This window comes from Oncorhynchus clarkii, chromosome 2, assembly GCF_045791955.1.
Source record: "Oncorhynchus clarkii lewisi isolate Uvic-CL-2024 chromosome 2, UVic_Ocla_1.0, whole genome shotgun sequence".
Lineage (NCBI taxonomy): Eukaryota > Metazoa > Chordata > Actinopteri > Salmoniformes > Salmonidae > Oncorhynchus > Oncorhynchus clarkii.
The window spans coordinates 57,187,168-57,208,999 of record NC_092148.1 but is presented as its reverse complement, the minus strand read 5'-3'; the positions used below and the strand labels follow the sequence as shown (position 1 = coordinate 57,208,999).

The 21,832-nt window shown below is 43.2% G+C and overlaps 1 protein-coding gene across 1 annotated transcript in view; it reads right to left on the bottom strand.

The window, feature by feature from the left end:
* LOC139370403 (A disintegrin and metalloproteinase with thrombospondin motifs 20-like) overlaps window positions 1-21,832 on the bottom strand; it is a 134,844-nt gene that overhangs the window by 69,153 nt on the left and 43,859 nt on the right. The window contains exons 10-11 of the mRNA XM_071109858.1: window positions 18,191-18,332; window positions 17,286-17,390 (exon numbers count right to left, since the gene is read on the bottom strand). Coding sequence (XP_070965959.1) covers window positions 17,286-17,390; window positions 18,191-18,332 — 247 coding nt within the window. The remainder of the gene's footprint in view (window positions 1-17,285; window positions 17,391-18,190; window positions 18,333-21,832) is intronic.

Genomic DNA, 21,832 nt, shown 5'->3' with positions numbered 1-21,832 from the left:
AATGCGTTTGGCTGTTTCTTCTCAATGAGCTAAGCCAGGTCCTCTCCTGTTGAATTCCTTCTCTGCTGGTGTCACATGCCCCCCTCTCGTGTGGACAGCCAGATATTCCTCCAAACTATGTAAGGGGGCATCCCAAATGGCACCCTGTTCCCTAAATAGTTCCATAGGTATCTGGTCAACAGTAGGGCACTATGTAGGGAATAGGGTGCCATTTGGGATGCATCACGAGCCTGCCATTTCATCAGCAGCGCTGGAAATTGAAAGTCACCCTACCCTTACAGAAAAACCACATTCATTTTACATGTGATCCTATGTCAACTTGATGTGATAACATGTGACAACATGTAAAAGCAACATGATACCATGAAGCTACACGTGAAAACATGATCTCAAGTGCTAATTCGATTTTCACATGACGTTTTCCACATTTGAAAATGCAATTCCACATGTGAGAGTTAGATTTTCACATGTGAAAATGCAAATTCGATTTTCACAGGTGAACGTTTTTCACATGTGAAATTGAATGTGAATCTGCAATTCACGTGAGGTGAAAACATTATTCTCCTCACGTGAGAAGATGGTGTTAACATGTGAACTCTGAACTTAATACATGTGAACATATTGTTTCATATTTCATATGTTTCATATTGTGAACATGTTTCTTTTGTTTTAACGTGGACATTTAGGCTCAACAGGTGAAAACAGCTATTTCACGTGACAATGCAATTTCACATGTGCTTTTTGTAAGGGAATGAAAGTGGTACGCTGTTCAGCTAAAATAGTGTAAACAGCTTTAATCAATGACAATATGCTTACATTTGGCATGATGACAGTACTGACTTGTCAATATCATCCCACCTGGGATTTAAACTCACAGCTTCTTGATTTTGGGGTATGCTGATCTTTCTGCTGCACCACAAAGTCTGTAGCACATGGATTACCTTCAATACATTTCTGCACTTAGCAAAAGAGTGCCAACTGAACTGCTATTTTAGTTATCAGTTAATCTGACTCTTCTCTCATCATTCATTTAATTCACTTATTCACTTACAGAGATGCTTGTTCTAGGTCCCAAGAAACAAAGAGATCTTCTGTTGAATCTGACAATTAATCTTAATGGTTGTATAGTCGTCTCAAATAAAACTGTGAAGGACCTCTGCGTTACTCTGGACCCTGATCTCTCTTTTGAAGAACATATCAAGACCATTTCAAGGACAGCTTTTTTCCATCTACGTAACATTGCAAAAATCAGAAACTTTCTGTCCAAAAATGATGCAGAAAAATGAATCCATGCTTTTGTCACTTCTAGGTTAGACTACTGCAATGCTCTACTTTCCGGCTACCCGGATAAAGCACTAAATAAACTTCAGTTAGTGCTAAATACGGCTGCTAGAATCCTGACTAGAACCAAAAATGTTGATCATATTACTCCAGTGCTAGCCTCTCTACACTGGCTTCCTGTTAAGGATAGGTCTGATTTCAAGGTTTTACTGCTAACCTACAACGCATTACAAGGGCTTGCTCCTACCTATCTCTCTGATTTGGTCCTGCCGTACATACCTACACGTACGCTACGGTCACAAGACGCAGGCCTCCTAATTGTCCCTAGAATTTCTAAGCAAACAGCTGGAGGCAGGACTTTATCCTATAGAGCTCCATTTTTATGGAATGGTCTGCCTATCCATGTGAGAGACGCAAACTCGGTCTCAACCTTTAAGTCTTTACTGAAGACTCATCTCTTCAGTGGGTCATATGATTGAGTGTAGTTTGGCCCAGGAGTGTGAAGGTGAACGGAAAGGCTCTGGAGCAACGAACCGCCCTTGCTGTCTCTGCCTGGCCGGTTCCCCTCTTTCCACTGGGATTCTCTGCCTCTAACCCTATTACAGGGGCTGAGTCACTGGCTTACTGGTGCTCTTTCAGGCCGTCCCTAGGAGGGGTGCGTCACTTGAGTGGGTTGAGTCACTGATGTGATCTTCCTGTTTGGGTTGGCGCCCCCCCTTGGGTTGTGCCGTGGCGGAGATCTTTGTGGGCTATACTCGGCCTTGTCTCAGGGTGGTAAGTTGGTGGTTGAAGATATCCCTCTAGTGGTGTGGGGGCTGTGCTTTGGCAAAGTGGGTGGGGTTATATCCAATTTTCACATGTCAAATAAAATGTCACGTGCAAAATGTTGAAATTTCACGTGAAATCATGTGGGTTTTCCCGTAAGGGTATGGACATATGGAGTGAGGAAGGGCTGTTTCATAAAAAAACATAGGAGAGGAGGAAACAGTCAATGTATGGCCTTACATATACTACGCATTCACATTGATTCATAACCTTTTTCTTATTTTTACATAAGCACACTGTGCATGAAGATAGTGTGGTATGAACTGATGAAATCCTGTATTTAAGCTGGGTATCGGGAAACCTACCGACCAACCCCTGCCAAGAAGAGGTAGACCTAACAGTGCTTTCATAAACCAAACATGGCAGCCTATTTAGTTCTGTATGTGTAACCAAATCTCTCTCTCGGTAGAGAAGATAGCAGGAGGGTCCTTTTCAGAGAAAGAATGTGGGACAAGACGGCGTCTGTCTGGGTGCACTGCGGCAGGCAGGCAGGCAGCCCGTTGTCTGGGCACACAGACACGGGGAGTGGTGGCGTGGTGGCGATAAGAGAAACTCTAGAGTTGTGATAACAGGGTAACAGAGCTCATTACTGGCTTGACATCAGGAGCGGTTTGCCTTTCTCCCGATTCAGACAGAAACCATGTGACCAGACCACAGCCCATTGGGCACACTCACCAAGGAGGCTGCTGTGCTGCTTTGAATGTACACAAACTGTCTTCGATGGTATGTAACATGTATAGATACAGTCCCATCTGCACGTTCATTTGTCATGCAGAAGGCCAGGAAGGAAAGCTCCTACGGCTAAATCTCCAATTTGCCTCAACTGTATACTTTTACCACTGAGCAAATTACATTTGACTTATTGTTCAAACTGCTCACCCGCTCCCCTATGGAACAGATGTTGTTTGACAGTATGAGACCCTGCATAGATGTTCATAATGACTCTATTAAGCCAGAGAGAATGTCAATCACAAGGGGTCCTCGTCAGGGGAACAGTGAGGTTGAGGTGTCCCTGTGTATGCCTGAGAATGAATGTGCTCTAAGCTGTGCCATGACCTGGGGTGAACACCTGTGGCTCTCCCTTCCATACCGCAGACACACACACATCCCGAATCTGGCACGGCCACTCCGACGAGGGCTATGGTGCAATACACTCTAAAGAGCAATGATGGAGTATAAGGAATATACATGATGACAGGCAGGTGTTAAAAAGCCCGGGGGGATGAACTAAACAAAACCACAAACATTTCCATAATTCAGACAAGTTTTGAGTAATGATCTGGCCTTTCTTATCCCCTCCACTCCTCAGGCCAATTTTGTAATGACATTAGCCAAATGAATTCCACAGCTATATTAGATTTGTTCTAAAGACACAAAGTGGAATGTGCTAAAAACGAACCACTCACACACATGAGTAGACGCAGAAATGGGTTCCACACAGTGCTAAGGCGAGGCAGGCCTTTCTTTGGGTTGAGAAAACACTGAACACTGAAACATCATAGGAAGTGGTATGAGAAACATCTGAAGCCCTCCCAATAGAGTTGATTGAACCAATGAAGAATCCTCCGAATATAACACAACACCAGAGAGCCAGGCAGAGCATGGTGGAGGCTTACTGACACTAACCTTACCTAAACTCAGCTTACTGAGTGTCTCTCACCATTGTCTCAGCATGCGCCCCCCTCCAGCCCCCTTCTCATTGCACTATGTTCAACCGTGCACCTGGTGATTGAACGGGTTACCAGGTGCAAATTTTGGGATGGCTCTTAATGCCTTCAGAGGGGTGCTGGAGGTCCATGGCCGGGTAGAGAGCACCCCCCCACCCTGGCCCAGCCAATGAGGGGCACCCCTGGACATTTTGAATGTTTTTCAAAAAATCATTTTAAAAAAAGGACAGTATGGTTGTATGGGATAGGGGAGGACCACCACGGTGCTGCTGGGTAGTAAGACCTGAGCAACTGTCAAACACAAGGGTCTGTCAGATAGGACCAAAGCCCCTGTAAGCCTTTAAGGCATTCCACTCCCCTCTGGCGCTTCATGTTTACAACCGTTTTGTTTAGCTTGAAAAGTGTGTGTGTGTGAGTGTGTGTCTGTGTGTGTGAGAGAGGTGTGTGTGAGTGCGTGTGAGTGTGCTATATATGCTCTGAAGCATCTGGGGCCCCATTGATTGTAATTAGCACGTCTCAGGGATGCACAAATACAGCCTTGGAAAACGCTGAGGTGAAAAGACCTCGGTAAAGCTGGCATAACCCTTTAGGGCTCTGGACCACAGTTTCCTCGACAGATTGTCAAAATGTGTCCTCAATTGGGAATGCAGTGAGACATTTGAAGGCCTTGTGAGAGAAACTTGCCCAGCTGTTGCTAGCATTTGTTTCAAATTAAGAATTTTCACACGCACACACGCACACACGCACGCACGTACACACACACACACACACACACACACACACACACACACACACACACACACACACACACACACACGCACACGCACACGCACACACACACACGTTGTTGCTTAACAACGTTTAGCGAGGCTTCATGTTGTTGAGGAGGGAAAATGCTTAGCTAACAGCAAACCAAGTCTCAGCATCTGCTCTCCTCTAAGTTCAGCTGGCTGGTTAGAGGTTGCGCCCTGTAATTGCGAGGAAGTTGCTCGAGAGTACATCATTTCTCCCCAAGCCATACATCATCACAGGAATGAGAGGGCACAGGGATTGATTTAAAAACCTCCCAGTCTTTAATTTTAACACAGCCATTTCCAAAAGGCATCACCTTTCATGTTCTGGTTCTCACAGCCCCGGGTTGGAGTTCAGACAGACAGACTGGCCAGCCACAGCAGGACATGATTTGTATGATTCTGTCCCTGACGGTCTGAACAGATCAGTACCACATCCATCTAGCTAGCTACCCCATCGCTCTACTCCTCAGACCCAAAACAGACTGGGTAGTGTGCTGCATATCAGGGGTCACTTTCAGATATAACACGATAGAGACCACCATGGACGTTTTCAATAAGCAGCACAGTGTAAGCTAGCATGCATAGCCATGGGAAGATGTTTTGAGGATGGGGTGCTGGGGGGCGTTAGATGAAAATCCCATTTATAATAAGGCATTGCATGCATTTACTTACAGTGCTTTGCGAAAGTATTCGGCCCCCTTGAACTTTGCGACCTTTTGCCACATTTCAGGCTTCAAACATAAAGATATAAAACTGTATTTTTTTGTGAAGAATCAACAACAAGTGGGACACAATCATGAAGTGGAACGACATTTATTGGATATTTCAAACTTTTTTAACAAATCAAAAACTGAAAAATTGGGCGTGCAAAATTATTCAGCCCCTTTACTTTCAGTGCAGCAAACTCTCTCCAGAAGTTCAGTGAGGATCTCTGAATGATCCAATGTTGACCTAAATGACTAATGATGATAAATACAATCCACCTGTGTGTAATCAAGTCTCCGTATAAATGCACCTGCACTGTGATAGTCTCAGAGGTCCGTTAAAAGCGCAGAGAGCATCATGAAGAACAAGGAACACACCAGGCAGGTCCGATATACTGTTGTGAAGAAGTTTAAAGCCGGATTTGGTTACAAAAAGATTTCCCAAGCTTTAAACATCCCAAGGAGCACTGTGCAAGCGATAATATTGAAATGGAAGGAGTATCAGACCACTGCAAATCTACCAAGACCTGGCCGTCCCTCTAAACTTTCAGCTCATACAAGGAGAAGACTGATCAGAGATGCAGCCAAGAGGCCCATGATCACTCTGGATGAACTGCAGAGATCTACAGCTGAGGTGGGAGACTCTGTCCATAGGACAACAATCAGTCGTATATTGCACAAATCTGGCCTTTATGGAAGAGTGGCAAGAAGAAAGCCATTTCTTAAAGATATCCATAAAAAGTGTCATTTAAAGTTTGCCACAAGCCACCTGGGAGACACACCAAACATGTGGAAGAAGGTGCTCTGGTCAGATGAAACCAAAATTGAACTTTTTGGCAACAATGCAAAACGTTATGTTTGGCGTAAAAGCAACACAGCTGAACACACCATCCCCACTGTCAAACATGGTGGTGGCAGCATCATGGTTTGGGCCTGCTTTTCTTCAGCAGGGACAGGGAAGATGGTTAAAATTGATGGGAAGATGGATGGAGCCAAATACAGGACCATTCTGGAAGAAAACCTGATGGAGTCTGCAAAAGACCTGAGACTGGGACGGAGATTTGTCTTCCAACAAGACAATGATCCAAAACATAAAGCAAAATCTACAATGGAATGGTTCAAAAATAAACATATCCAGGTGTTAGAATGGCCAAGTCAAAGTCCAGACCTGAATCCAATCGAGAATCTGTGGAAAGAACTGAAAACTGCTGTTCACAAATGCTCTCCATCCAACCTCACTGAGCTCGAGCTGTTTTGCAAGGAGGAATGGGAAAAAAAATTCAGTCTCTCGATGTGCAAAACTGATAGAGACATACCCCAAGCGACTTACAGCTGTAATCGCAGCAAAAGGTGAAGCTACAAAGTATTAACTTAAGGGGGCTGAATAATTTTGCACGCCCAATTTTTCAGTTTTTGATTTGTTAAAAAAGTTTGAAATATCCAATAAATGTCGTTCCACTTCATGATTGTGTCCCACTTGTTGTTGATTCTTCACAAAAAAATACAGTTTTATATCTTTATGTTTGAAGCCTGAAATGTGGCAAAAGGTCGCAAAGTTCAAGGGGGCCGAATACTTTCGCAAGGCACTGTATAATCGCTTTAGCGTAGTGGCATACAGTTGAGCAGACCCGATTTTAGGATTTCCATGCCTTTTATAAATGCATTTCATGCAATTCTACGTCATTTATATCATATTTTTTAATACCACACAAACGACCAAATGCAGGCTACTGTGAAACTCGCTATTCAGGTAGGACGTCATTTTTGATTTTTTTTATATATTATTTATAATAATTTGTTTTAGAAATATACTTATTGTATATCATTGTTATTATTGGAGGCGTGTTTATTAATCCAAACCAGTTCTTTAAATATGCAAAATGTTTTGTTTCAATCTGTTGAGACATTTTCGTTGGCTTAATTAAGTTCGATCTGTAATTGTGTGCTCTGTATTTAGTTTAAGATGCGTCATAAGAAGGACTTTCATACAATAAATATTATTAGCCTATTGCTGTCATTTTTTGTGAAGGTTTAAACCAGTTTGCAAGTGTTTCGTTTCATTCTGTTGAATCATTTCTTGGGGGCCAAATTAACTTACAACTGTTGCGTTTGCCACGCTATAAAATCCTGCTCTTATTTTTCCCAATAAACAATGACTTGACTTACTTTTGATATTACCCTAATAAAGTTTAGAAACTTAGTTTGGTGGGGTGGCTATTAGCCTATTATATTGCAGGCCTATGAAATGAAGGCAATGCGCATCATCACTCCAACTGACTCTGACAGGTGAGGTAAAACACTGTTTTAGGCCTACCAGAGTTACTCTGGTAAAAAAAAATACAATCCTTATCTTTATAAAAACAATTCGGATCGAAAAATAACGTATTAGCATTAAAGAAAATAATAATAGCAGCCTTTTTCTGTACCCCTATATCTGTATAGCAAACACATTAGCCAATCTGACAAGGATAAAGAAATGCATGTTGGTGTCATAGCATGTCGCCGGCATATCGCAATCTCTCTCTAAGCTTCCTTCATAGACATTTTTTCTAGATGAATATCATACAGTGGACAAATAAGCCTATATGAAAGGATCTACGCATGCAATGGCCTGATGCATTTAGTGCGTAAATCTTTGACAGCTGAACTGTGAGGTGGACAGTTATTGTTTTAGGAAAGTAAACACCAATAAAACAATAGGCAACACCCCCAGCACCCCTACTTCCCAAGGCTAGCATGGTACAGATCTCCAATAACTCTATCGTAAGGCTGAGTGATGCTGAATATCTCCATACTACTGCTTCAACAGACTTGTAGAGGTGCAAGGTGAGAAATGGGAAAGGGGATTTTTAAAGTGCCCTTCGGAAAGTATTCAGACCACTTCACTTTGTCTATGTTACAGCCTAATTCTAAAATTGATTAAATTGTTTTTTACCCCTTTTTTTTTTACCCCTATACCCAATACCCCGTAATGACAAAGCAAAAAACAGGTTTTTAGAAATTGTTTCAAAATTATTAAAAATAAAAACTGAAATATCACATTTACATAAGTATTCAGTATTCAAATTTACTCAGTACTTTGTGAAGCACTCTTGACAGCGATTACAGCATCGAGTCTTCTTGGGTATGATGCTACAAGCCTGGCAAACCTGTATATGGGGAGTTTCTCCAATTATTCTCTTCAGATCCTCTCAAGCTCTGTCAGGTTGGATGGGGAGCATCACTGCACAGCTGTTTTCAGGTCTCTCCAGAGATGATCAATCGGGTTCAAGTCCGGGCTCTGGCTGGGTCACTCAAGGACATTCAGAGACTTGTCCCGAAGCCAGTCCTGCGTTGACTTGGCTGTGTGCTCAGGGTCGTTGTCCTGTTGGAAGATGAACCTTCACCCCAGTCTGAGGTCCTGAGCGCTCTGGAGCATGTTTTCATCAAGGCTCTCTCTGTACATTGCTCCGTTCATCTTTGCCTCAATCCTGACTAGTCTCCCAGTCCCTACCTGCAGAAAAACATCCCCACAACATGATGCTGCCACCACCATGCTTCACCGTAGGGATTGTGCCAGGTTTCCTCCAGACGTGACACTTGACATTCAGGCCAAAGAATTCAATCTTGGTTTCATCAGACCAGAGAATCTTGTTTCTCATGGTCTGAGAGTCTTAAGGTGCCTTTTGGAAAACTCCAAGCGGGGTGTCGTGCCTTTTACAGATGAGTGGTTTCCATCTGTCCAATCTACCATAAAGGCCTGATTGGTGGAGTGCTATGCTGCAGAGGTGGTTGTCCTTATGGAAGTTTCTCCCATTTCCACAGAGGAACTCTAGAGCTCTGTCCGAGTGACCATCGGGTTCTTGGTCACCTCTCTGACCAAGGCAATTGGTAGAATGAGGCTGTAATTAATTAATTAACACTTTTAACTTCATTATTTCAATACAATACAAAAAAATCTAGGTCCGATATTTGTTTTTGCAGTGCTGCTTCGTCAACAAAACAAAAACAATAACAACGATCGTGTGGCGGACAGTGGCGCTGTGTTTGCTATTTCCAATAGTGGTCTTATGTTCGGGGTACGCATATTGTTTAACAACAAAAAATAACCTTGTGGAGAGAACCATCATGGGAAACAGTATCTCCTCTCTTCCTTGTACTCTAAGAGGTGAGATTGGGGCTTAGAGGGATGATGCAACCACAAGCTGAGAACCACCCCCTCCACCCCTCACTCCATCCTCTCTACGCAGCAATGGAAGGTTATCATTCGTGTGAATGAGTGGTTTTGCCCATAAGCTGTTCCATTCACATGTACCGATACTTTTACCTTTGGTGTTTGTTCCTCTCTCATTTCACATAGACAGACTCAAACCTAGGCTGAAGATAACAAAGGTTAAGACGAGAGGATTCTAATATCCCATAACTTACTGCAAAAATGCGGAAGAATTCTAAGAAATGGGACTAGTGATGCTAGTTAGCATCGGCGCTGGTCCCATGAATCTGTTCATTTTCAAAAGCTTCCCCAATGAATTATTAGGTTGTCCTAACCTGGGTATCTTCAACCTAGGGTCAAATTAGGCTACCTCTTCCTCTTCAGGTACATATCTCTGGACTATTCCATAGTTATTTGCTTCATAATGTTTATGTTCAGGTATTAAATTGTCTGTATATGTGGATTCAAATCGGACAGTTAGATAGGAAGAAAATATATGTTGTATACAGCTTAAAAAACCATCCATTGTGAAGAAGGACATAGTATATCCTAATTTGTCTCAGTCATGTTGCAACCTGTTATCCAATCAAAATGAAATCCATCCTCTGTCGCCATAAGCTTCCATCCCTACCGTACAATATTATACATAGAAATGACATGATGGAGAGAGCTAGCAAAACAACAATCCACTTGTTCAGCCAAAGCAATAGGTCTGTGATGATGGGAAGTGGAAAAAATCCCAGAGATTAGCAGAGAGTGATATTGATACGAGTCAGAGATTCCAGAGCCTGAGCTCACAGGCAGCGTCGTACGACACTAGCGTGTTTGGCTGCCAGGGGGCCGAGCCAACACTCCCCGCCTCAGCCAACACATTCTATTCTGCCTGAGCCTGGCTCTGCTTTTCAAGACCTCACTATTGCTCTCTAATTGGCTGAAATGAGAGGAGAGCAGCTTGCAGCTATGAGGAATGTTCTGATTGGAATAATTCAACTAGGATTTCCTCTCTGGCTCTTTGACACAAGTCATTCAAAACAACCTTTCGGAAAGAAGTCTGGAAGCGTTATAGTTCAACTAAAATGCAGAACTCGAAAGAATTGACAGTCTTGAAATTAAACACAATTGAAATGTCCATCTACCGCACCAAGCAGAACAAAACCCACAAAAAAAACTTCAACAGAGTTTTCTTTCAGTCACACACTCAGGCCTAAACACTGGGTAAGGTGCTTAATAACTGGTGGGCAACAACAACAGCACATTTGCTTCATTCAAGTCAGGGCTGCATTCTTCTCGCCACCCACCAAGCTACTGTGAGGCTGCCTGCCCTGCGTGGTGAGAAGAGAGGCAGTGAGGGAGGGAAGGCTTTGGGCTGACATGCCCTGATTGAACGCGCTGGTTGGCCCCAGAGCTACACACACAGGCAGGGTCCTTTTGAAGAAGACGCGAGGAGAAGGAGGAGGAGGAGGATGGTGGCGGTATTTATAGACAAGTGATGGGCTGCCCTTGTTAACACACGGCCCACTGGGCCAGATGACAGAAGCACCGCCAAGGGTCACATGACCACATTACTCACTCCAGCGCCCAACAAGAGGAGAGGGACTGCCGCGCACAGAGAGCATAGTGAGAGAGGGAGGAAGGGAGCGGGAGAGAAAGACAGAGTGTTTGGAGAGAAAGCGAGAGGGAGGAGAGCGAGAGAGAGCATACTAGAGAGCACAACATGAGCTCAGCATAGTGCCCCAGTTCCTTACTGATGTACACAAACGTCCTATTTAGAAGACTTGCAAGCTGGCCTCATTTACTTAGAGGCCACATTATTATGATTTGTTGAATTTAATACGTTTCACCTTGGAGGAGATCTAACGGGGAGAAAAAAGTGTTGACAGACATTCATACATTTTTCAGGGCTTTTTGGAACACATTGAGGTAAATATTTATGAGAGACTATGTTTCCTTTTCGTGGTTTAAATTACACATCAGGTCGGGCCTAATGTTAGGTTCAGAAATGCCAGTAAAATAATCAGTTCTGGTTAATAAGACAATACCTGCTGCATTTCCCCAATCAGGCCCTCACTATTTCCCAGACTTAAAACCTCCATCACCAGGGGCCCTCTCACACCTCAGAGCCAGGTGCCCCAGACCAGGCTCAGGATTCAACCCATCCCCTAACCCACAGACCCCTAAATCCAAACCCCATGAGCCCGAGAGAGAGAGACAGAGAGGTCATGGAGAGGGAGAGACAGAGAGGTCATAGAGAGGGAGAGACAGAGAGGTCATAGATAGGGATAGACAGAGAGGTCATAGAGAGAGAGAGACAGAGAGGGAGAGACAGAGAGGTCATAGAGAGACAGAGACAGAGATGTCATAGAGAGGGAGAGACAGAGAGATCATAGAGAGGGAGAGACAGAGAGGTCATAGAGAGGGAGAGACAGAGAGGTCATAGAGAGGGAGAGACAGAGAGGTCATAGAGAGACAGAGACAGAGAGGTCATAGAGAGACAGAGACAGAGAGGTCATAGAGAGGGAGAGACAGAGAGATCATAGAGAGACAGAGACAGAGAGGTCATAGAGAGACAGAGACAGAGAGGTCATAGAGAGGGAGAGGGAGAGCGGTCATAGAGAGGGAGAGACAGAGAGGTCATAGAGAGGGAAAGAGAGAGAGGTCATAGAGAGGGAGAGACAGAGAGGTCATAGAGAGGGAGAGACAGAGAGGTCATAGAGAGGGAGAGACAGAGAGGTCATAGAGAGGGAGAGACAGAGAGGTCAGAGAGGGAGAGACAGAGAGGTCATAGAGAGACAGAGAGGTCAGAGAGGGAGAGACAGAGAGGGAGAGACAGAGGTCATAGTGAGGGAGAGACCGAGAGGTCATAGAGAGGGAGAGACAGCGAGGTCATAGAGAGGGAGAGACAGAGAGGTCATAGAGAGGGTATCTATGGAATGAAAGACCAGGAGATGGTAAAGGTGAGTAGGATGAGTCTAAGTGAGACAGAGAGAGACCAATATGTATGCTCATTTATTTTCCTTTATGTACTTTAACCATTTGCACATCATTACAACACTGTATATATACAGTTGAAGTCTGAAGTTTACATACACTTAGGTTGGAGTCATTAAAACTCGTTTTTCAACCACTCCAGAAATGGAATGTTAACAAACTATAGTTTTGGAAAGTCGGTTAGGACATCTACTTTGTGCATGACACAAGTAATTTTTCCAACAATTGTTTACAGACAGATTATTTCACTTGTAATTTACTGTATCACAATTCCAGTGGGTCAGAAGTTTACGTACACTAAGTTGACTGTACCTTTAAACAGCTTGGAAAATTCCAGAAAATTATGTCATGGCTTTAGAAGCTTCTGATAGGCTAATGGACATAATTTGAGTCAATTGGAGGTGTACCTATGGATGCATTTCAAGGTCTACCTTCAAACGCAGTGCCTCTTTGCTTGACATCATGGGAAAATCAAAAGAAATCAGCCAAGAACTCAGAAAAACAATCATAGACCTCCACAAGTCTGGTTCATCCTTGGGAGCAATTTCCATACGCCTGAAGGTACCACGTTCATCTGTACAAACAATAGTACGCAAGTATAAACACCATGGGACCACGCAAACGTCATACTGCTCAGGAAAGAGACGTGTTCTGTCTCCTAGAGATAAACGTACTTTGGTGCGAAAAGTGCAAATCAATCCCAGAACAACAGCAAAGGACCTTGTGAAGATGCTGGAGGAAACAGGTACAAAAGTATCTATATCCACAGTAAAGCAAGTCCTATATCGACATAACCTGAAAGGCCGCCCAGCAAGGAAGAAGCCTACGGTTTGCAACTGCACATGGGGACAAAGATTGTACTTTTTGGAGAAATGTCCTCTGATCTGATGAAACAAAAATAGAACTGTTTGGCCATAATTACCATCATTATGTTTGGAGGAAAAAGGGGAATGCTTGCAAGCCGAAGAACACCATCCCAACCGTGAAGCACGGGGGTGGCAGCATCATGTTGTGGGGGTGCTTTGCTGCAGGAGGGACTGGTGCACTTCACAAAATAGATGGCATCATGAGGTAGGAACATTATGTGGATATATTGAAGCAACATCTCAAGTCATCAGTCAGGTCGCAAATGGGTCTTCCAAATGGACAATGACCCCAAGCATACTTCCAAAGTTGTGGCAACATGGCTTAAGGACAACGAAGTCAAGGTTTTGGAGTGGCCATCACAAAGCCCTGACCTCAATCCTATAGAAAATGTGTGGGCAGAACTGAAAAAGCTTGTGTGAGCAAGGAGGCCTACAAACCTGACTCATTTACACCAGCTCTGTCAGGAGGAATGGTTCCAAAATGGGAAGCTTGTGGAAAGGCTACCTGAAACGTTTGACCCAAGATAAACAATTTGAAAGCAATGCTACCAAATACTAATTGAGTGTATGTAAACTTCTGACCCAATGGGAATGTAATGAAAGAAATAAAAGCTGAAATAAATCATTCTCTCTACTATTATTCTGACATTTCACATTCTTAAAATAAAGTGGTGATCCTAAAAGACCTAAGACAGGGAAAGTTTTACTAGGATTAAATGTCAGGAATTGTGAAAAACTGAGTTTGAATGTATTTGGCTAAATTGTATGTAAACTTCCGACTTCAACTGTACATAATATGACATTTGTAATGTCTTTATTATTTTGGAACTTCTGTGAGTGTAATGTTTACTGTTCATTTTTATTGTTTATTTCACTTTTGTATATTATCTACTTCATTTGCGTTGGCAATGTTAACATATCTTTCTCATGCCAATAAAGCCCTTGAATTGAAATGAATTTAATTGATAGAGGGAGAGAGAGAGAGAGAGAGAGAGAGAGAGAGAGAGAGAGAGAGAGAGAGAGAGAGAGAGAGAGACAAAGAGAGAGAGAGACAAAGAGAGAGAGAGACAAAGAGAGAGAGAGACAAAGAGAGAGAGAGACAAAGAGAGAGAGAAAGAGAGAGAGAGACAAAGAGAGAGCGAGAGAGAGACAGAGAGAGACAGAGAGAGAGAGAGACAGAGAGAGAGAGAGAGAGACAGAGATAGAAAGAGAGAGAGAGAGAGAGGGAGAGAGAGAGAGAGAGAGAGAGAGAGAGAGAGAGAGAGAGAGAGAGAGAGAGAGAGAGAGAGAGAGAGAGAGAGAGAGAGAGAGTGAATATGATACAGAAACATACACACCCCACACATGCACATACAAATGCACACAGAACAATGCAGAGTGACACTCTCCACATAAAAGGCTCCAGTAGAAGCAGGTGAGTGCTGGAATGGGATGCCCCCTCTCTTTCAACTTCCCCCACTTCAAAGCACCCCCATCTGGAGATGACACCAAGCCCTCAGCATCATACAAAAGGTGGTGGCACCAAAGAGACCCTTTGTGTTCTTTTTTTAAGCATTTAAAGTGCATGAAGCGAAAATACTGTACTTGAGTGTGTTCCAAAGACAGACCTGTTATGCAGTAGGATACTATTGTGGATACTCTGGGAACAAGCCAGAATTTCTCAATCAATCAATCGGATTTTATAAATGCCATTTTACATCAGGAGTTCTCACAAAGTGCTATACAGATACCCAGTCAAAATCCACCAAGAGGAAACACTGCAGTTGCAGAAAAGGCAAGAACCTAGGAAGAAACCTAGAGAGGAACCAGGCTCTGAAGTGTGGCCAGTCCTCTTCTGGCTGTGATTATAAGAGTACATGGCCATTAAGGCCAGATCGTTCTTCAATTTATATTAGATAGATTAAACAGGATTGATGACAATTGACCTCTGGGATAAGTCATTTTCCATAGTATGTTATAATTCTAAACACATAAGTATTAAGGTTATAAAACAGAAGATAAAGGATATATATATATATACGTACAGGTCGTCATGGCAATCAATCAGGTGTGATCTAATCTTCTCATGACAGTTTCCCACAATCCAACACAGTTAATGACACACATAGGTGTTTAGAGTTGATATCCCACAACAGTTACATTATACTGCAGCTGTTTTGGTTGGATTAAGATGTTAGCCATCCCAAGTTAATTTATCTTCATTTAAGTGTAGTAATCCAAGCCTTAACAGGATGGTACAGGGGGAAAAAATACAGAGAGATTGTGGAACATATTGCTTACATGGGAACACACTCAATATATTTTATGTAGAGTGCTAATTCTTGTTTTTTCTTACCGAGGTAAAGTATCTAATGTCACTGGCGAATCATTTTGCTTATTTTAACAAAACAATGCCTCAATACAAGTAATTTATCTTATTTCAAGGTATTTTTCAAGATACTTTAACTTACGGTAAAAAATCTTGAGACATTTCTTGAAATAAGATAAATTACTTGATTGATTAATTTAGCTTATTTTAACCCCAAAAGGATTTAATACAAGTAATTGATCTTATTTCAAGAAATTTCTCAAGATTTTTGTACCTTAATTGACCTTATTTTTTACCAATATATTTTTTTAGATATTTTTCTATATTTACCTTAATTTACCTTATTTTTTACCAATATATTTTTCAAGATGTTGAAAAATATAAAATATCTTGAAATTAAATAAATTGCTTGTATTTAGCCTTTGTTTTTAGGTAAAAATAGCTAAAGTAGATAAAGGACCTCATTGCTAAAATCCCAAAGTATCCCTTTAAGTAAATTATGTAAGATATTTACGCTTGCTTAAATTTCACTTTGTACAGTGGGGGGAAAGAGTTAACTAGAAGATAAGGTCCTCTCCTTCTCACCCCACCACCACCACCACCACACACCCCTAGCCAACCTCTCCCTCTTTTCCCTCCTCCTCTTTCCTCTCCTCCTTTTTGGAATCATTGATGTGAGGTCTATTGTGTGAGCTGAGCTGAGCAGAACAGAGCTGAGCAGAGTGGAGGGAGTGTAGAGCTGCATGGCCTCAGCCTTGGGCTCTGTTATGGCCTGTCCACTGACCCACTTACCTGCCTTTTAAAGAGGTTTTAGGGTCACGGGTTCACAACTTGGTGACTCAACTGTGAACGGCGGGCGGCATCTCCTTTCAAAGTGCCCGAGCCTTCACCTCTACTGCTCCCCTCCCTTTCTCTTCCTCTATCTCCCTCTCTCCCCATGTCCCCTCTTTTCACTCTTTGACCAAACACCATCTCACCCTCCTCTCTTCTCCGCAGCCCCATATCATCCCCCCATTCCCCCAGCCCCATATCATCCCCCCATTCCTCCAGCCCCATATCATCCCCCATTCCCCCAGCCCCATATCATCCCCCCCATTCCTCCAGCCCCATATCATCCCCCCATTCCTCCAGCCCCATATCATCCCCCCATTCCCCCAGCCCCATATCATCCCCCCATTCCCCCAGCCCCATATCATCCCCCCATTCCCCCAGCCCCATATCATCCCCCCATTCCCCCAGCCCCATATCATCCCCCCATTCCTCCAGCCCCATATCATCCCCCCATTCCTCCAGCCCCATATCATCCCCCCAATACCCCAGCCCCATATCATCTTAATTTAAGGTTAGGATTAGGGTTAGCAGTGTGGTTAAGGTTAGGGTTAAGGTTATGTTTAAAATTTGATTTTATGACTTTGTGGCTGTGCTAGCTAGGGAACACTTTACAGAGCAGTCTCCAGAACAAGGTTAAGGCTAATGTTCAAGCTTCAGGTTACTCGCTGAATGTTTTGTTTGAAATATGCTCCTTGATAACGGAAATGCAAAACATGAACAGTGGTATGACAGTAATAATGCAGTAGATAATACACCTTGTTTGTCATCCTACCCTCCATTTAAACTTCATTACTCGATCCAACGCAAGAAATACAACATTCTGTCCTACCATTCCATGTCCACAGTCTGTCCCATCAGCCAAGGGCATGTGCTGTGTCCGACACCCTTTATGGTCCCCCTCAGCACTCGTACACCAAAGCCTCTTGCATTGTTTCTGTGTGGAGAGAGAGGGGGGGAGGGGGGGGGGGGGGCAAAAATACATGCGGGAGAGAGAGAAACATGCGGGGGGAAGGGTGAAGAGAGAGACACGTTGGAGAGATAATGGGAGAGACAGTGAGGAAGGAAGAATTAAACACTGTTGCAAAATCCCACTGCCCACTGCATGAGAATCATTCAACTGTTTAACACTAAACTATAATTCCCTAATATTGACAGTAAGACAGGAGACCTGTACTGTACCAGTGAAATGTGTAACAGACTTGCCACCTGGGCAGCTGTTACTGTCACTATAGATTAGCTACCCATGACTCCAGAAGTCTCCAACCAGACGAGAGCGGGCCGGGCCTACAGGGTAAGTGACCGGCAAGAGAACCATTTCTTCATTCCCGCCGGATGTTCAACATGAGAACGTGTGCTGCTCTGAAGGAAATCAACCTGCCTCCCAGCAGTCTGTTAAACCTGAACAAAGCCAATTGTCTCATGAAACCACCAAAGCTGTCCGTCATACAGACAGCTCATGAAAAACACTGACTGGGCCCTACAGTGTTGTCTATGTAACGTTATGACTTCATCATCTCAGCACCTTATCACAGACAAGACACATTAGAACCTTAGAAGCATATAACACCCTTCTCCAAGGGCGTTTGTTTAAGGGCACATCCCAAATGGCACCCTATTCCCTATATAATGCACTACTTTTGACCAAAGCCCTACGGAATTGCCTACACCCATAGGGAATTGGGTGCCACCCTGAGAGACACTTGGTTGAGAGGAACGGAATGCAACCTGGCTCACCATGTAAGGGCAGACCATGGAGCCGGGGCCAAACATGAGCTCACACTGCCGGTTGGCGTTGTAAACCTGACCAGGGAGGTGGTTGGGCAGCTCGTACGTCCTGCTCACTGGCTCGTCCAATAGGCACTCTCCATACCCTGTGCTGAAAGGTGGAAGGCAACACGCACACACACACACATTCACAAACAGGAAATAAACATGTGTAAAAGGTGTATTAAGGTGATCCGGGTGTTCCTGCTCTGCTTCCTGCATCCTCACACCAAGAGATTCCTGTCAAGATGCATACGATAGTCGTATGAGAGAAAGTAGGCGCTGTGTCATTTCTTTGACATTTAGAATTGGAAGTCAAACATCTCCAGGAGTGATGATATTCAGACGCACACAGCACCTTGTCCCATGTGGGTGGTCTGCTCCGGTGTGTGGTGTTACCTAACAGTGAAACTGACACCACTTCCCCTCAGTGACCTGATACATTAGCTAACGCCGTCACCATCAAACCGGAGGCAGGCCCCATCACACAGAGGGAATAAAGCTGCATTTCCATACAGACACAAAGTCCCAACCACATGTTTATTTAACAGACATTTCTCTGTGCACAAAAATAAAAACCCAGAGGATTGGAAGTACCTTCATTGAGTTAGCATAAATCAGGCTAGTTCACCAGAACTATTATAATGATAGATTGTGTGTCAGCCACACCCTACCCCTACAGCAACACAAAAAGACAACAGAGCACAGCTGGATAAAATGTACTGCATGCAGGGCTATTTACCCAAAACACTGAATGAAGCACTAAGCGTTAGACAATGTTAAAAGCATGGTCACAAAACCTAGTCAAACAGCCATTCACCAAATGTAAACCCTTCCTCAAAAGATCTTTCCTTTGTGTTTATTTTGCGACACAAAACAGAAAAGAAACTGGGGATGAAACAGAGTAGCCTATAATGTGTGTAATTACATGACATGTCGACACTTCTCTTACAATTTGTACCCTGTGTTGAGCTCAGGCACCTGTTACATACAGACTACAGTGTGTGTGTGTGTGTGTGTACACTACGGTACACTACCAGCTGATATGAGGAGGACCGTAATTACCTGGGCTTATCTTGTGATACTGTTTCGGTTTTCCCTCATTTCCACACACACTGTAAAAAAACATTGGTTTTGTAGCCAGAAAAGACTACAAGTGCTTGGTGGAATGAGTTTGCCTACCAACGCAAGGGAAGAGACAAACGATGTAAGCTATGACGGGGTCAGTCAGTCCGTCAGGGCCATGAGAAGCAGAGAGAGAGAGAGATAGACGCCACATATTAAAGCTATAAGGTCAGTGGTCTGTCTATCTGCCTTCTTAGTCCAGAAGAATGAGAAGAGATGATGCCCCATACTCAAGCTTCTTTCATCAGGTTGTCATTGTCTAATCAGAACTCCAGAAACCATACGGGCCTGTGATTAAAAACTGGACGGATAGGAGGGGAAAAAGCAGCAATTTTTCGATTCGGCACGCTGTTTTTTAGGGGACTGAGCAGAGCCCGAGACAGGTGATACGACTCCCTTCTGGCAACGACAGCGGTTCTACACGTGGCAGCCATTGGGAGGCTTTTTAAAAGTGAGTTTATTTAGAAAATGACTGATAGGTATCTCTCAGAGTTCGTCATAAGCTGCTCTATAATGAGTTCCATAAAGGCAGACAGTTCCCTGTGAGCTGTTAGCCGCTACGAGGCTGCTCATATGTCAGATTGATGATTGACGCATTGTATGAATGACACAGCACATCCCGGTTGCACAGTTGGATTAAACTCAATGCAAACAGTACTGGGGTGATTCCCCTTTTCATAGGGAGATATACAGTCAGGTCCAAAATGGCACCCTTGATAAAGATGAGCAGAAAAGACTGTATAAAATAAATAATACAAATATTGAGCCATTTTGAATTCTAAAAATAAATGGGAGATATACTATTTTATACGAATACCATTATTCAGAGAGAGAGAGAGAGAGATTTGGTTTAACAACTAATACATTTTTTCTCTCAAAAAGATAGGTGTCAAAATGATTGGCACCCCTGAAGATACTTATTAAATAAAATCAATCTAAATAAAATATGCATTTATATTCAACTTTTTAAAAGGTCATCTCAGTTTAAGGATCTGTATTGTGGCCTTCCATGGTTTACTGTTTCACTGGGGTTTTAAAATGTGGTAACACATGACAAATCTGAAAAGAGACAAATGGTTGTTGACATCCATAAATCAGGCAATAAAGGTACAAAATAATACCTTAAAAAACAAATATAGCACTTACTAGGGAAACAATTAAGAAGTTCAAAACCACCAAAACTTGCCTGGTATTGGACGCAAGTATATCTTGTCAAATCAAATGTAAAAAAATCTAATTTTATATGTCACATGCGCCGAATACAACGGGTGTAATGCTTGCTTACAGTCCTTTCCCAACGATGCAGTTTTTTTTTTTTATTATAAAAGAAAAATAGTAACACAAGGAATAAAATACACAAGAATGGAGTTATATACAGGAAGTACTTGTACCAGTACCAGATCAATGTGCAGGCGTACTAGGTATTTGAGGTAGATATGTACATGAAGGCGGGGTAAAGTGACTAGGCATCATAGTAGTCAAATAAAGAACAGAGTAGCAGCAGCCAATGATGAGTGTAAAAGTGTGTGTGTATGTGTGTGTGTGTGTCTGTCTGTATGCGTGTATGTGTGTGTATGTGTGTGTATGTGTGTGTATGTGTCTGTGTGTGTGTGTGTGTGTGTGTGTGTGTGTGTGTGTGTGTGTGTGTGTGTGTGTGTGTGTGTGTGTGTGTGTGTGTATGTGTCTGTATGTGTCTGTATATGTGTGTGTGTGTGTGTGTGTGTGTGTGTGTATATGTGTGTTATGTGTGTGTATGTGTCTGTATGTGTGTGTGTGTATGTGTATGTGTCTGTATGTGTGTGTATGTGTCTGTATGTGTGTGTGTGTGTCTGTCTGTATGTGTGTATGTGTGTGTATGTGTGTGTATGTGTCTGTATGTGTGTGTATGTGTGTGTATGTGTCTGTATGTGTGTATGTGTCTGTATGTGTGTGTGTGTGTGTGTGTGTGTGTGTGTGTGTGTGTGTATGTGTGTGTGTGTGTGTATTTGTGTGTATATGTGTGTGTATGTGTCTGTATGTGTCTGTATGTGTCTGTGTGTGTGTGTGTGTGTGTGTGTGTGTGTGTGTGTGTGTGTGTGTGTGTGTGTGTGTGTGTGTGTGTGTGTGTGTGTATGTGTGTGTATGTGTGTATGTGTGTGTGTGTGTGTTGTGTCGGTAACCTGATTGGCAGGGAGCTCGGCCCCCACGCACAGTGAGGAAGGTGGATCAGGAGGCAAAGAAAAGACCAAGGGCCAAAGTTGGGGTATTACAGAACTTTGTCGCATCTTCGGGTCACCAAGTCTCCAAACCTCTAAGCCAATAGCCTCTTTGGAAGGGTTGACAGAGAAAAGCCAGTATTGAGACCACAGGAGGCTGCTGAGGGGAGGACGGCTCATAATAATGGCTGTAACAGAGCAAATGGAGTGGCATCAAACACCTCTATTTGATGCCATTCTACTCCTTCTGCTCCAGTCATTACCACGAGCCTGTTCTCCCTAATTAAGGTGC